A 14292-nucleotide genomic window follows, 5' to 3' on the forward strand; every position below is an offset into this window, starting at 1 on the left:
ACTCATATGTGAAAGAATTCCTGATCGAACTCTGGAAATCACAAATACTAATCTTAATTTCTGTGGTTCTTGTACTGTTTCTATCCGTAGTTGTAAAACTCCTTTTTCTATTGTGTTTATGTCAAATAAACTAACTTTCTGAGTTAATCATAACAGAGTAAATTGGATCACACAAACTTGAGTGTTTAGTGGTTAGCACTGCTGCCTCACAGCGCCGAGGTCCCAGGTTCGATCCTGGCTCTGGGTCACTGTCTGTGTGGAGTTTGCACATTCTCCCCGTGTTTGTGTGGGTTTCGCCCCCACATCCCAAAGATGTGCAGGGTAGGTGGATTGGCCACACTAAATTGCCCCTTAATTGGAAAAATGAATAGGGTATTCTAGATTTATTTTTTGAAAACTTGAGTGTTTGGCGAAACACGCCACCGCGTACTTTAAAAATAATTCAAAATACATTCTGTCTGCAGACAGGTGGTGAAAGGAATTAAGTACAGGTTGCATGTCTCTCTCCTGTCTGGAACATAATTCTGGCCTCTTGTGTGTCCCAGAATTGCTTCATCTCACCATTGGCAGCTATGCCTTCAGTTCTCTAGGTCCTAAGCTCTGGCCTTGCCCTTCAACTCATTCTCCTCCTATAGGACACTTCCTCCTTTAAAACATACCTTTTTAACAAATCTTTTGTCACCTGTTCAAATGTTTCCTTCTTTAGCCCTGTGTCTGATTATTCTCATGTGAAGCACCTTGGGAAATGTTATTACGTCAAAAGTGCTACATGTGATGCAAGTTTATTGTAGATTCATGTGGTGTTGGGAGTTTAATGGGACAAAATAAAGAAAGATTGTGAAATAAACTGTTTTGTTTCCTTAGGTACAAAGAAAATGCTGAGAGATTATCACGAATTCAGCATGATCGGCCAATGAGTTCATTGGACCAAGCTGTGTTCTGGATTGAGTTTGTAATGCGCCATGGAGGAGCTCAACATTTGCGCCCTGCAGCACATTCCTTGTCCTGGTACCAGTACCATTGCCTGGATGTGATAGCATTCTTGTGTGCCTGTGTGGCAGCAGTCGTATTTCTTCTCACAAAATGTTGCATGTTTTGCTGCAGAAGATGCAGAGGTACAAGGGGAAAGAAAAACAAAACTGAATAACGGCCGGCATTGCAAAGGATTACCTTAAATTTATAACACCATTTTGATTACTTTGGAACGTCCAATGTTGCAGTTTAAAATTGCACTGCGCCTCAAGCCAATTAATGCTTTTGTCAAAATTGAGTGTGGAAAAAATTCACTGGAATGCATTATTGTGTTTATTGCAAAAAGTGTGATTTCAAATCCTTGCTGAATCTTTCATTGCAGCCAATTAATGCATCTCTCAAAATCTAAGTTCTGCTTGAAGAATGTTGTATCTTTATACTTTTTTAAAATATTCACTTTCGGGGTGTCGGTGTCTCGCAATTTATTGGTTATCCTCCATTGTCCTTGAAAAGGTGTTGCTGGTCCTTCTTGCTGCAGATCGCATGGTGAAGATATTCCGATATCGCTGTTAGGCAGGAAATTTCAGGATTTTGACCCAGCATCTATGAAGCAATGGATGATCCATGTTCAAGTCAGGATATGTGTGACAATTTATGGAGACAAACCAATGTGAAAATGTCTGTCCATTTATTAATGTATCTCTACATTGAGGCAAAGCTATTTGCAAGAATTATGTAAGATGTACGCTTTGTGCCTCATTGATTGATTTGATTCAGAAAAGTATTTTTCTGCGGCCAAGGGAATGTACAGAGTACGTACATAGTAGACAAAAGAGTAATCGACAGAGTACATTGACAATGGTACATCAACAAATAATGGGCGGGATTCTCCGACCCCCCGCCGGGTCAGAGAATTGCCCGGGGCCGGTGTCAATCCCGCCCCCGCCGTGTCCCGAATTCTCCGCCCCCCCCCCCCCGAAATTCGGCGGGGGCGTTAATCGCGCCGCGCCCATCGGCGGGCCCCCCGCGGCAATGGGCCAAAGTCCCGCCGCTGACTAGTCTCTCCCGCCGGCGTGGATTAAACCACCTCTTTTACCGGCGGGATTGGCGGCACGGGTGGGCGCCGGGGTCCGGGGGGCGGGGGTGGTCAGAGCGATCTGACCCCGGGGGGTGCCCCCACGGTGGCCTGCCTGCGATCGGGGCCCACCGATCGGCGGGCGGGCCTGTGCCGTGGGGGCACTCTTTTGCTTCCACCTTCGCCATGGTCTTTACCATGGCGGAGGCGGAAGAGACCCCCTCCCCAGCGCATGCGTCGGGATGATGTCATCAGCCGCTGACGCTCCGGCGCATGCGCAGACATACGCCAGCCGGCGAAGTCCTTTCGGCCCCGGCTGGCGTAGCTCCAAAGGCTGTTCATGCCAGCCGGCGGAGCGGGAACCACTCCGGCGCGGGCCTCGCCCCTCAATGTGAGGGCTTGGCCCCTAAAGGTGCGGAGACTTTCGCACCTTTGGGGCGGCCCGACGCCGGAGTGGTTCACGGCACTCCAACACGCCGGGATCCCCCCTGCCCCGCCAGGTAGGGGAAAAGCCCAGCCAGTGATTGGTTACAGTGCGAAACAAGAGCCAAACAAGAGCAGCATATGGCGTCGTGAATAGTGTTGTCTGGCAGCTGTGGGGAAGAAGCTGTTCCTATGTCTGGATGTGCGGGTCTTCAAACTTCTGTACCTGCCGCCTGATGGAAGGGTCTGGAAGAGGGCAAAGCCTGGGTGGGAGGGGTCTCTGATAATGCTGTCTGCCTTCCTGAGGCAGCGGGAGGTGTATACAGAATCAATGTGGAGGTGGCAAGCTTGTTTGATGCGTTGGGCTGAGTTCACCACACTCTGTGATTTCTTGCGATCTTGGACCGAGCAGTTGCCCGAGCTGTAATGCAGCCGGACAGGATGCTCTCTATGGCACTTCTGTAGAAATTTGTGTGAGTGGATGCTGAATTTCTTTAACTTTCTTAGGAAGTAGAGACGTTGTTGGGCTTTCTTGACTGTTGCATCAACGTGAGTGGTCCAGGACACACTGTTAGTGATGGTGACCCCCCCAGGAACTTAAACCTATCAATCATCTCACCTTTGGAGCCACTGATGTAGACCCCGGGGGGGGGGGGGGGAGTATGCTACACTTCCTGAAGTCAATGATCAGTTCCTTGGTCTTTCCAACATTTAGAGAGAGGTTGTTTTCAGTACACCATGCAACCAAGTGCTCTATCTCCTTCCGTAGTCTGATTCAGCTTTGTTTGGGATACAACCCTCCACGGTCATATCTGCAAACGTATAGATTGAGTTAGAGTTGAATCTTGCCACACAGTCGTGTGTGTGTGTATAGGGCTTCAACTAATGCTTCAAATATTGATAACATGGTAAGCTTGGCATCGTCACAGATCAAAATGTTGTGCCGAATTTGCCAGATTAGGGCTCCCACTTAGTCTCTCATTAGAAAAGTCCCATCTTGGTTAGTTCCCTACCTGTCATGACATCTGCTCCTGGCTCAGGTTTTCACAGCCAAATAACTAACTGTGTGCTGCAGATGACAGGGTTTCCTCATTTGGTGGTTGTTGTATTGCAAGGCAAGCAACAAGGCACTGTTAAATCACAACGATAATTTATTTAACTAAGAACTAAGACTTGTTTAACTAAGTCCGGAAGGTAAGGGTGGGGGGGCATTTCGCCATTCAAGCAACCTGCCTTGGTAGCCAAACTCCAGCCCCTAACATCTCCCTTCCAGTGACTGGAAAGATCCAGTCATTCCTCATCCACATTCCTCCTTTCCTACAGAAATTTAAAAAAATAGAAGCAGACATTTTTTAAACACGACATGGAATCCAAAAAGGGTGGTTTGCCGATTCCTCAAAGGACGCTTGCAAGTGGATGGTATATTATTTTGGATCCTGATTGCTGCACCATTTGGCGGGCATGTCTTATGAAGAAAGGTTGAGGGAGCTAGGGCATTTCTCACTGGAGCGAAGAAGGCAGAGAGGTGACTTGATAGAGGTGTACAAGATGATGAGAGGCATGGATAGAGTGGATAGCCAGAGACTTTTCCCTAGGGTGGAATGGCTGAACGAGGGGACATAATTTTAAGGTGACTGAAGGAAGGTATAGGGGAGATGTCAGAGGTAGGTTCTTTACTCAGAGAGTGGTGGGTGTGTGGAATGCACTGCCAGCAGAGATGGTGGAGTCAGAGTCATTAGGGACATTTAAGCGACTCTTCGACAGGCACATGGATAGCAGTAAATTGAAGAGGTGTAGGTTAGGTTGATCTTCGATTAGGATAAATGGTTGGCACAACATTGTGGGCTGAAGGGCCTTTACTGTGCTGTACTGTTCTATGTTCTATGTTTACTATCTCAGGTATATCTTAAAGGAGTAATTGCGTCACATAAATCTCAACATATCATGCAGAGCACAGGGACAAAGGATTTAATCGAATGCCTTTTGAGTTGTTAGTTAAATAGAAAGAAAGATGCACATTTATATGACAATTATAGATGTGCAGATATTTGTAATACTCAATGAATTTGTTGGAAAAGAGGGAAATGGGACTGTCAATCTGCACACAGCAAAGTCTCACAAACAGCAGTGATAATTATTGTGTGAACTTTTGTAATGGTGTTGCTTTGGGGATGAATGTTGGCCCAGAGAACTCTCCTGCTCTTTAAATAGTGGGATCCTATAAAACACCTGGCAGACACGTTTGCAGCTCCATCAGTGTGGCACTCCCTCAGCAGTGTACTGAATAGTCAGCCGTGAGTCAATATCAGACCACAAACCTGTATCTAGGGCCAAGATGCTACCACTGAATCAATATTGCAGCAGCGTCTGCGAAACATGGTGTGATTATTAATATTAATCACTTATTATTTTTCATTGGGCCATATTCATCAATATTGATTTCCTAGGTTGGGCATGATCTTATCAGTCACTTTGCCAGGTATCGTGTGTTCAGATTTAAGGTTATTTTTTAACATCATTCTCAATTGATGCCTTATTAAATTCCTATTGGCGCAGCGTAATAACTCGGGGCATTTTAACAAGTGGGAAATAACTATCACTTTTTTAAAAGTATGGTTAGTCAACTTTCAACAGTTTAAACATTTAAAACGTACACCCAAAAGTAAACCCAACACAAAACCCCAAACCTGCCCCACTCCCTGACCAACCACCTCACCTTGCCCCTTCCACTTCCCCTCAGCAGTTGACATAACCACCTCTTTGAAATGTACTTTCAAGCTCTTCAGATAAGAGAAGACTCTCGCTCGCTTCACCGGTCCCCCCAGCCTTCACATGTTCCATGTTACCACCCGGAGGTCTCTCACTCCCCTGTCACTCCTATCGGTCATAGCCGCCATTCCTGGCCCCGCCAACATGCGGGATCCAGCCCTACCCCTAGTCAACATTTGCCACCCACTCTCCCCCCCCCCCCCCCCTTCCCAGACACCTCCTAGCCACTTCCTCTCCTTCCCAGACACCTCCTAGCCACTTCCTCTCAAAACCACATCTCCCAGTAGCGCCCCATCCCGCCACCATCCACATCTCCCAGGCCCATCTGCCATACAGGTTCCAATGACCGCGGCCTCACCCCCCCCACCTTGCTCCTGTTCACTAACCAACCTACATTTGTGAGCGAGGTGGCCCCCACCAGAGCCCCTCCCCCGCATAGAGAAAGGAAATAAGTATTACAATGGGGTTTGCTGCATTGCCAGCTGAACCTTGAAACATGTTTGAAGAGTACCATAGTCTGCACTGTGCTATCATGTCACTAAGGCAACAGATCTAATCTAGCTGTAATTTACTGCACCTTCAAGTAATGGGTTTTGTGAATCTTTTAATCTTTTAAAAAATTCTTCAAGAATGAGGCAATGGGTGGGGGAGGGAGGGGAGGAAGAGATTGGTCCTCTGCCACTAGGTGGAGCAACTGCTGTCCTCACTGTAGAAATTGAGTTTTTTTATACAAATTCAGCATTGAAAATTGTTCTTTAAAATAACAAATAAAATTAAAGATCTTTCCAAGTTCTGCCTGTTTTTTTTCCTCTGAGTTTATTGTGTTTAATTCACTATCGTGCTTTCAATGGCAGAATGGAATACCTTGAATGCCAATTATTTTATTGTTAGACGACAAATACACTTAGTCCCAGTTATGATAGGATCAAAACTATAGAGAGAGTGAAGTATTTCTTTTTAGTATAATGTCCCTGCTTAAAGAAGGATTCTGCTGGCATCTGTATGTGATGTTCCCTTATCAGGAAGCCACTTACCAATGATGTCAGTGTGGTGCACCTTGTTAAATACAATCACTTACATACTGCCCCCACTTCTGACAGCTCCTGTTAAACGGGCCGTATGTAGTGAGACAATTATTCTGGGCAATAAAGTGATGATGGAGGTAATTCTCCCCTGCCAATCATGCTTGGAGACTTCCATGCTGCAAGTGACAGAGATTAAATTAATGCACATAAATGGTATTATGTAACTCCATTCACTGCATTTTGCTTTTATCTGGAGAATTTGCAGCTGCTTCGATCATGAGTTCTCTTTGCTGCAGACATTTTCTTTGAAATTAACTCTGCAAATAAATGTTGTTTTGTTTTGTTATTTGCTGAGTATATTGGATATACTGAATATACTTCGGATATTGCGGGCTGGTTTAGCTCAGTTGACTGGAGAGCTAGTTCATGATGGAAAGCAAGGCCAGCAGCGCAGGTTCAATTCCTGTATTGGCTGAGGTTATTCGTGAAAGCCTTGCCCCTTGCCTGAGGTATGTTGACCTTTATGGTCATCTGGGACTATGGTGACTTTACACAGTATATTGGGCTGGATTCTCCATTTAAAGGACTAAATGCTGACGCCAGGACTGAATCACGAGTGTTCTACGTTCACGATAGTGCCGCTGTTCCTGAAGTGATTCAGGACATCCTTTTCTTTAAAATATTTTTATTAAGGCATTTATAAATATATACATAAAACCCAACCAAAACCGAGTAAAAGAGGACAAACAGGAAATCTTATAACCAGTAAATAACATCGTATCACCCCACCCTCCGTGCCATTCCGCTCCATCCATCTTGCCTCCCCCATTTTTACCCCCTATATCCCCTCCACTGCTGACGTCCTAACTATCTTTGAAGAATCAATAAATGGCTTTTGTCTCCGGCAAACACCCCCCCCGCCCCATGACAATCCCAAGGCGAACGTGATTTTTTTTTCCAGCTTCAGGAATTTCGCGAGATCGCTCACCCCCAGTTTTGGCGCCCCCGAGTCCCTCCATTCCAACAAAATCCGTCTCCGGGCTAGCAGGGAGGCAAAGGCCAAGACATCTCTCGCCCCCTGGACTCTCAGGTATTCCGACACTCTGAAAATCACCACGTCTGGATGCAGGGCAACCTTTACCTTCCTTACCTCGGACATAACATCAGTGAACCCCTGCCAGAATCCCTCTAGCTTCGGACAAGCACAAAACATGTGGACATGGTTCGCAAGCCCCCACCCCTGCACACACCCCACACCTATCCTCCACCCCCTCATACAACCTGCTCATTCTGGCCACCGTCAAATGCGCCCTATGATCCACTGTAAATTGAATAAGCCTAGCACACAAAGAGGATGTGTTCACTCTCCTCAGAGCTTCCTCCCACTTCCGTTTCACTTCTCCTATCGGGTCCCCCTCCCAATCTATTCATTCCCGACTTCCTAACCATTGTTATATTAGCTGCCAAATAGTGGTTCATTAAGTTCGGCAAGGCCAGTCTGAACCACTCCCCCCCCCCCCCCCCCCCCCCCCCCATCATGACCCCGTTCCATCAGCACCTTCTTTACCTGGGGGGATTTCCCTGGCCAAACAAACGGCAAAATCAGGCGTTAACGTTCCTAAAAAAAGTTCCGAAAAACAAATAGGAATCTCGGAAGCACCGTCATTTTCACGGTTTGCACCCGACCCGCCAGCGACAGCAGGAGCACGTCCCAACTCTTAAAGACCCCTTCACCTGTTCTATCAACTGCACCAAATTTAACTTGTGCAATTGTTCCCATCCCCGTGCCACCCTAATGCCCAAATAACTAAAGTTCATCCCCACTATAAACAGCAGCTCACCCAACCTCCCCTCCTGCCCCCTTGCCTGAATCGGGAAGACCTCACTCTTCCCCATATTTAATTTATACCCGGAGAACTGGCCAAATTCCTCCAAGATATTCATGATCCTCCCAATGCCTCCCAACGGTTCAAAAATGTAATGTAACAGATCATCCGTGTATAGCGAAACTCAATGCTCCATCGCCCTCTCCCCCACCTTGCACTATCCCTTTCCAACTCCTCGACGTTCCAAGCATCATTGCCAGTGGCTCTATCGCCAAGGCAAAACGCAACGGGGAGAGTGGGCATCCCTGCCTTGTCCCACGATGCAATCCAAAATATCCCGAACTCACCCAATTTGTCCTAACACTTGCTACTGGTGCCCTGTATAGCAACCGGACCAATCCTCAAACCCCTGCCCAAACCCAAACCACCCCAGTACCTCCCACAGATATTCACATTTTACCCGATCAAAGGCCTTCTCCGCATCCATAGCGACCGTCACCTCCACCTCCTGTCCCTCCGGGGGCATCATGATCACATTTATTAAGCGCCTAACGTTCGCCAACAGATGCCTCCCTTTTACAAACCCCATTGATTTAGGACGTCCTAATAGGCTGGCACTGGCGCCACGTGGAACTAATGCAATTCCAATGTATGCCGGCGTGTGATACAACAGGGTCGGGATTGGCGCTGGAGAGCCTGACAAGTAGGAGTTGCATATAGGCACTCCACTCCCCACACGCCCTCGTCCCAGCCAAGAAGGTGGCACTGGTTGCATGCCCAACCTGTTGATGAGTCTGGTGCCAGAGGATACCTAAGGGGGGGTGGCCTGGGGAGGCAGCCATATGAACCGTGATGCTAAGTTCACAGTTGCATGTGCAACGGTATGGCTGCCTTGCAAGCTGCGGCAATGGTGATCTGTGCCCATCCACCCCGACCCACAGCCTACCTCCTGGCTGCTCCCCCCGGCCCTTGCAGAAACCTCCCGGCCAGCGGCACACTGTCAGCACACTACAGCAATATTGGACATTTTTCGGACCCCCCTCCTCCCATCAGCAGCCACGGCATCTGTTCCCTAATTTTACATACACAGGTAAACCTCACTGTTTGATAATTCCTCCTGTGTGGGCGGAGCAGCGCGGGAAGCCCAGAAATTACCGGATCAGGTCTGTTTGTGATATGCCAGTAGTTTTTACTGTACAATTTGATTGCCCATGCCGGCATAGAATGCATTCACACCGCTGTCCTGGCACTGGAACATGGCATTCCGTTGGGCGCCCATCACCCGCCTCGATTATTGGCTGACACGATTCTGGCGTTGCTAGACAGAGAATCCAACTCATTATCTTTGCTGCTAACAGTGTAGGCACCTCTGCATTTAAGACCACTTTACAGATCACCTCTGTGTGCGCCACAGGCTGGACTCTGGGCTTCCAGTTGCCAGTCATTTTAATTCTCTGCCATATTTCCTCTTTCCTCGGCCTCCTACCCGGCTCCAGTGAAGCTCAGCATAATCTCGAGGCACCGGAACTGAAAGTTGGATTTGGCACTCTACAACCATACATACTAAACATTGAGTTCAACAATTTCAGATCATAACCTCTGCCCCCATGTTTTTGGACGGAGGTTTTTGGTCATGGTTCTGACATTCCCATTTTTTTTTTGTTTCTTTTCTTGACCTGTTACCAGCTTCTTTTGCTTGGTACCAATATCTCTTTTGTCATTTAATCCCTCCGGCCATCCATCCTTTTACCCACACACCACCCCCGCCCTCAAAACGCCAACCCCAAAACTACCCTTTGCTGCCTCTGAAGCTGCTTAAAACACTCCAAATGCTCCGTCCTTGCTGGCAGTGGTGGGCGGAGAAAATTCGGATTGGAGAATCCCGGCCTCTGTTTCATCTCCACAGATGCTGCCTGGCCTGCTGAGTTTTTGGAGAATTTTTATTTCAGATTTTGAGCATTTGCAACATTTTACTTTCATTTAAATAAATTTGGCTGTAGACTGCACCGTTCGTGTTAAGTCTTGTATTAAGTCCAAACCCATTGGCTGACAGACATGTGTCTGGATGCACGGTGAGAATAGCATTGAGCTTGGCTGTCATGCAGGTGTCAGTGGCTGCAAAATTTGATAGTGTAACTCTGTTATTTTTGGTGCTATGAGAGCCATTTCAGCCAAAAGTAGTATTCGTGGCAAGTGTCCACTCTGCTGGTGCTGGGCATGTCAGACGCCATTCTGGTTAGAGCAGGGGTGGGCAAACTTTTCCGTGCAAGGGCCACATTCAGAAATTCACAATTTTAAAGGGCCGCATAGTATATTAAGTAAAATAATTACTTCACACGGTTATGATTCTGGGCGCCTCATATAGAACATAGAACAGTACAGCACAGAACAGGCCCTTCGGCCCTCGATGTTGTGCCGAGCAATGATCACCCTACTCAAGTCAACATATCCACCCTATACCAGTAAGTAACCCAACAGCCCCCCCCCCCCCCCCCCCCATTAACCTTAAAAAAAATTTTTTTTTTTTTTAAATTTTTTAAAACTTTTTTTTTAATGACTTGGTGGGCCGCATAAAGACCTTGGCCCGCAGGCCGTAGTTTGCCCACCCCTGGGTTAGAGCATTAGTGTGGGTGAGGGCAGCTGGTCATGGAGCAGGGCCATTGCGGTTCATGGAAACAACAGCAATAACTTACACTTATATACCACTTTTAGCATAACAAAAGGTCCCAAGTTGCTTCACAGGGGCATTACAAAACAAAGAATGACGCTAAACCTCATAAGGAGCCATTAAGGCAGATGACCAAAAGCTTAATCAAAGAGGTACGTTTAAAGAATTGTCTTAAAGGAGAAAAGTAAGCTCGTGAGGCAGTGAACTGCAGGCAAGGTATTCCAGAACTTGGGATCTAGGCAACTCCACCAATGGTGGAGCAATAAATAATGGGGATGCACCGGGTGTTCCGGTTTCCTCCCACAAGTCCCGAAAGACGTGCTTGTTAGATGAATTGGACAGTCTGAACTCTCCCTCTTTGCACCCTCTGTGTACCCTTTCAGGCGCCGTAGTGTGGCGACTAGGAGATTTTCACAGTAACTTCATTTCAGTGTTAGTGTAAGCCTACTTGTGACACTAATAATGATTATTATTATTACCTTGTCAGAAGCTGCAGCCAAAGACGAGGCGGGAAAGCTCCTCCCTGCCCCACAGTCATATAGAAATGTCACTTCTACTTGTTGACCACCAGAAAGGCGGAAGCTCAGTGGAGGAAGGCTCAGGAGGCGGTGTATGAATATGGGGAGAAGGCGAGCAGGATGCTGGCACACCAGCTCCGTAAGCGGGATGCGGCTAGGGAGATTGGTGGAGTTAAGGAGCGGGGAGGAAATGTGGTGCGAAGGGGGGTAGACATCAATGGGGTCTTCAGGGACTTCTACGAGATACTGTATCGGTCCGAACCCCCGGTGGAGGAGGGGGGGATGGGGCGCTTTTTGGATCGGCTGAGATTCCCGAGGGTGGAGGAGGGACAGGTGGAGGGGCTGGGGGCGCCAGTTGAGCTGGAGGAGCTGGTTAAAGGGATAGGGAACATGCAGTCGAGGAAGGCGCTGGGGCCGGATGGGTTCCCGGTTGAATTTTATAAGATATATGCAGACCTGTTGGGCCCCCTGTTGGTTAGGACCTTTAACGAGGCAAGGGAGGTGGGGGGGGGGGGGGGGGGGGGGCTTTGCCCCCGACGATGTCTCGGGCACTGATCTCCCTGATTCTTAAGCGGGACAAGGATCCCCAGCAGTGTGGGTCGTACAGGCCGATCTCACTCTTGAATGTGGACGCCAAGTTGTTGGCAAAGATCTTAGCCACGAGGATAGAGGACTGTGTGCCGCAGGTTATACACGAGGATCAAACGGGGTTTGTGAAGGGGAGGCAGCTGAACACTAACATACGGAGGCTCTTGAATGTTATAATGATGCCGGCGGTGGAAGGGGAGGCGGAGATAGTGGTGGTGCTAGATGTGGAGAAGGCCTTTGATAGTGTCGAGTGGGGGTACTTGTGGGAGGTGCTGGAAAGGTTCGGGTTTGGGGAGGGGTTTGTCAGTTGGGTGAGGCTGTTATATGAGGCCCCGATGGCGAGCGTGGCCAAGAATAGGAGAAGGTCGGAGTATTTTCGGTTACACCGAGGGACGAGGCAGGGGTGTCCCTTGTCCCCCCTACTTTTTGCGCTGGTAATTGAACCCCTGACTATGATGCTGAGGGAGTCGAGGAACTGGAGGGGGCTGGTACTGGGTGGGGAGGAGCACCGAGTGTCGCTCTATGCGGATGACCTATTGTTGTATGTGGCGGACCCGGTGGGGGGGAATGCCGGAGGTGATGAGGATTCTCCGGGAATTTGGGGACTTTTCAGGGTACAAGCTCAACTTTGGGAAGAGCGAGCCGTTTGTGGTACACCTGGGGGACCAGGAGGGGGGGGGGGGGGGGGGGGATTGGTAGGCTCCCATTGAAAAGGGCGGAGAGGAGCTTTAGGTACTTGGGGTTGCAGGTGGCCAGGAGCTGGGGGCCCTGCATAAGCTTAACCTTACAAGGCTGGTGGAGCAAATGGAGGAGGAGTTTAAGAGGTGGGACATGTTGTCGCTGTCTCTGGCGGGTAGGGTGCAGTCAGTCAAGATGACGGTGCTTCCGAGATTTCTGTTCCTGTTTTAGTGCCTCCCCATCCTTATCCCGAAGGCCTTTTTCAGACGGGTTAACAGGAGCATTACGGGATTTGTGTGGGCACATGGGACCCCGAGGGTGAGGAGGGTGTTCTTGGAGCGGGGCAGGGATAGTGGGGGGCTGGCGCTGTCCAACCTCTGTGGGTACTATTGGGCTGCCAATGCAGCGATGGTGAATAATTGGGTGATGGAGGGGGAGGGGGCAGCATGGAAGTGGATGGAGATGGCGTCCTGTGTGGGCACGAGCCTGGAGGCGCTGGTGACGACGCCGCTGCCGTTCCCTCCAACGAGGTATACCACGAGCCCGGTGGTGGTGGCTACCCTCAAACTTTGGGGGCAATGGAGGCGGCACAGGGGGGAGGTGGGGGCCTCGATGGGATCCCCGATACGGGGGAACCACCGGTTTGTTCCGGGGAGAATTGATGCCGGGTTCCTGAGTTGGCACAGGGCAGGTATCAGGAGGTTGGGGGACCTGTTTATAGACAGGAAATTTGCGAGCCTGGGTGAGCTGGAGAGGAGGTTCGGGCTCCCCCCGGGGAACGCCTTTCGGTACATGCAGGTGAGGGTGTTTGTCAGGCGGTAGGTGCTGCTGCTGCCTGGGGTCCAGGACAGGGTGCTCTCGGGGGTGTGGGTTGGGGAGGGGAGGATCACGGCGGCAAACCAAGTGATGCAGGAGATGGACGCGGCCTCGGTTGAGGAGCTGAAGGGTAAATGGGAGGAGGAGCTGGGTGAGGAGATTGAGGCAGGGACGTGGGCGGACGCCCAAGGGAGGGTGAACTCCTCCTCTTCTTGTGCGAGGCTTGGCCTCATACAGTTTAAGGTGCTGCACAGGGCTCACATGACCAGAACAAGGATGAGCCAGTTCTTTGGGAGCAAGGACAGGTGTATTAGATGCTCTGGGAGCCCAGCAAATCATGCCCATATGTTCTGGGCATGTCCAGCATTGGGGGAATTTTGGAAGGGCGTGGCAGGGACGGTGTCGAGGGTGGTAGGATCCAGAGTCAATCCGGGCTGGGGGCTCGCAGTATTTGGGGTTGCGGAGGAGCCTGGAGTGCAGGAGGTGAAAGAGGCCGGTGTTCTGGCCTTTGCGTCCCTGGTAGCCCGGCGGAGGATTCTTCTTCAGTGGAAGGACGCGAGGCCCCCAAGCGTGGAGGCCTGGGTCAACGACATGGCGGGGTTTCTCAAGCTAGAGAAGGTGAAATTTGCCCTAAGGGGATCAGTGCAGGGGTTTTTCAGGAGGTGGCAGCCATTCCTGGACTTCCTGGCAGAACGATAGAAACAGGCCAGCAGCAGTAACCCAGGGGGGAGGGGGTGGGAGGGAGGGGGGAGGGAGGGAGGGAGCGAGGGAGGGGTGAGGGAGGGAGGGAGGGAGGGGGAGGGAGGGAGGGAGGGAGGGGGGATGTTTTGTTTTGTACTAAAGGGACGGGCATAGTTGTTCTGTGCCAATATCGGGCATTAATTCATTTCCTCTTCTGTGTATACGCGGGGGGGTTCTGTCCTGTCTATTGAAG

General features: G+C 49.6%; 1 protein-coding gene across 7 annotated transcripts in view; it reads left to right on the forward strand.

Annotated features, from left to right (window-relative positions):
* LOC119970193 (UDP-glucuronosyltransferase 2A1-like) overlaps positions 1-1717 on the forward strand; it is a 119324-nt gene extending 117607 nt beyond the window's left edge. For 4 of the 7 annotated variants that reach the window (XM_038804426.1, XM_038804429.1, XM_038804428.1 and 1 more), the window contains exon 6: positions 865-1147. In XM_038804426.1, the coding sequence (XP_038660354.1) occupies positions 865-1147 (283 nt within the window). Of the gene's footprint in view, positions 1-864 lie in introns of all 7 variants that reach the window. The other 3 variants (XM_038804431.1, XM_038804424.1, XM_038804430.1) reach the window with 1 other exon arrangement.
* Positions 1718-14292: the final 12575 nt, after the last annotated feature.

The sequence above is a fragment of the Scyliorhinus canicula genome, chromosome 8 (genome assembly GCF_902713615.1).
Source record: "Scyliorhinus canicula chromosome 8, sScyCan1.1, whole genome shotgun sequence".
Classification (NCBI taxonomy): domain Eukaryota; kingdom Metazoa; phylum Chordata; class Chondrichthyes; order Carcharhiniformes; family Scyliorhinidae; genus Scyliorhinus; species Scyliorhinus canicula.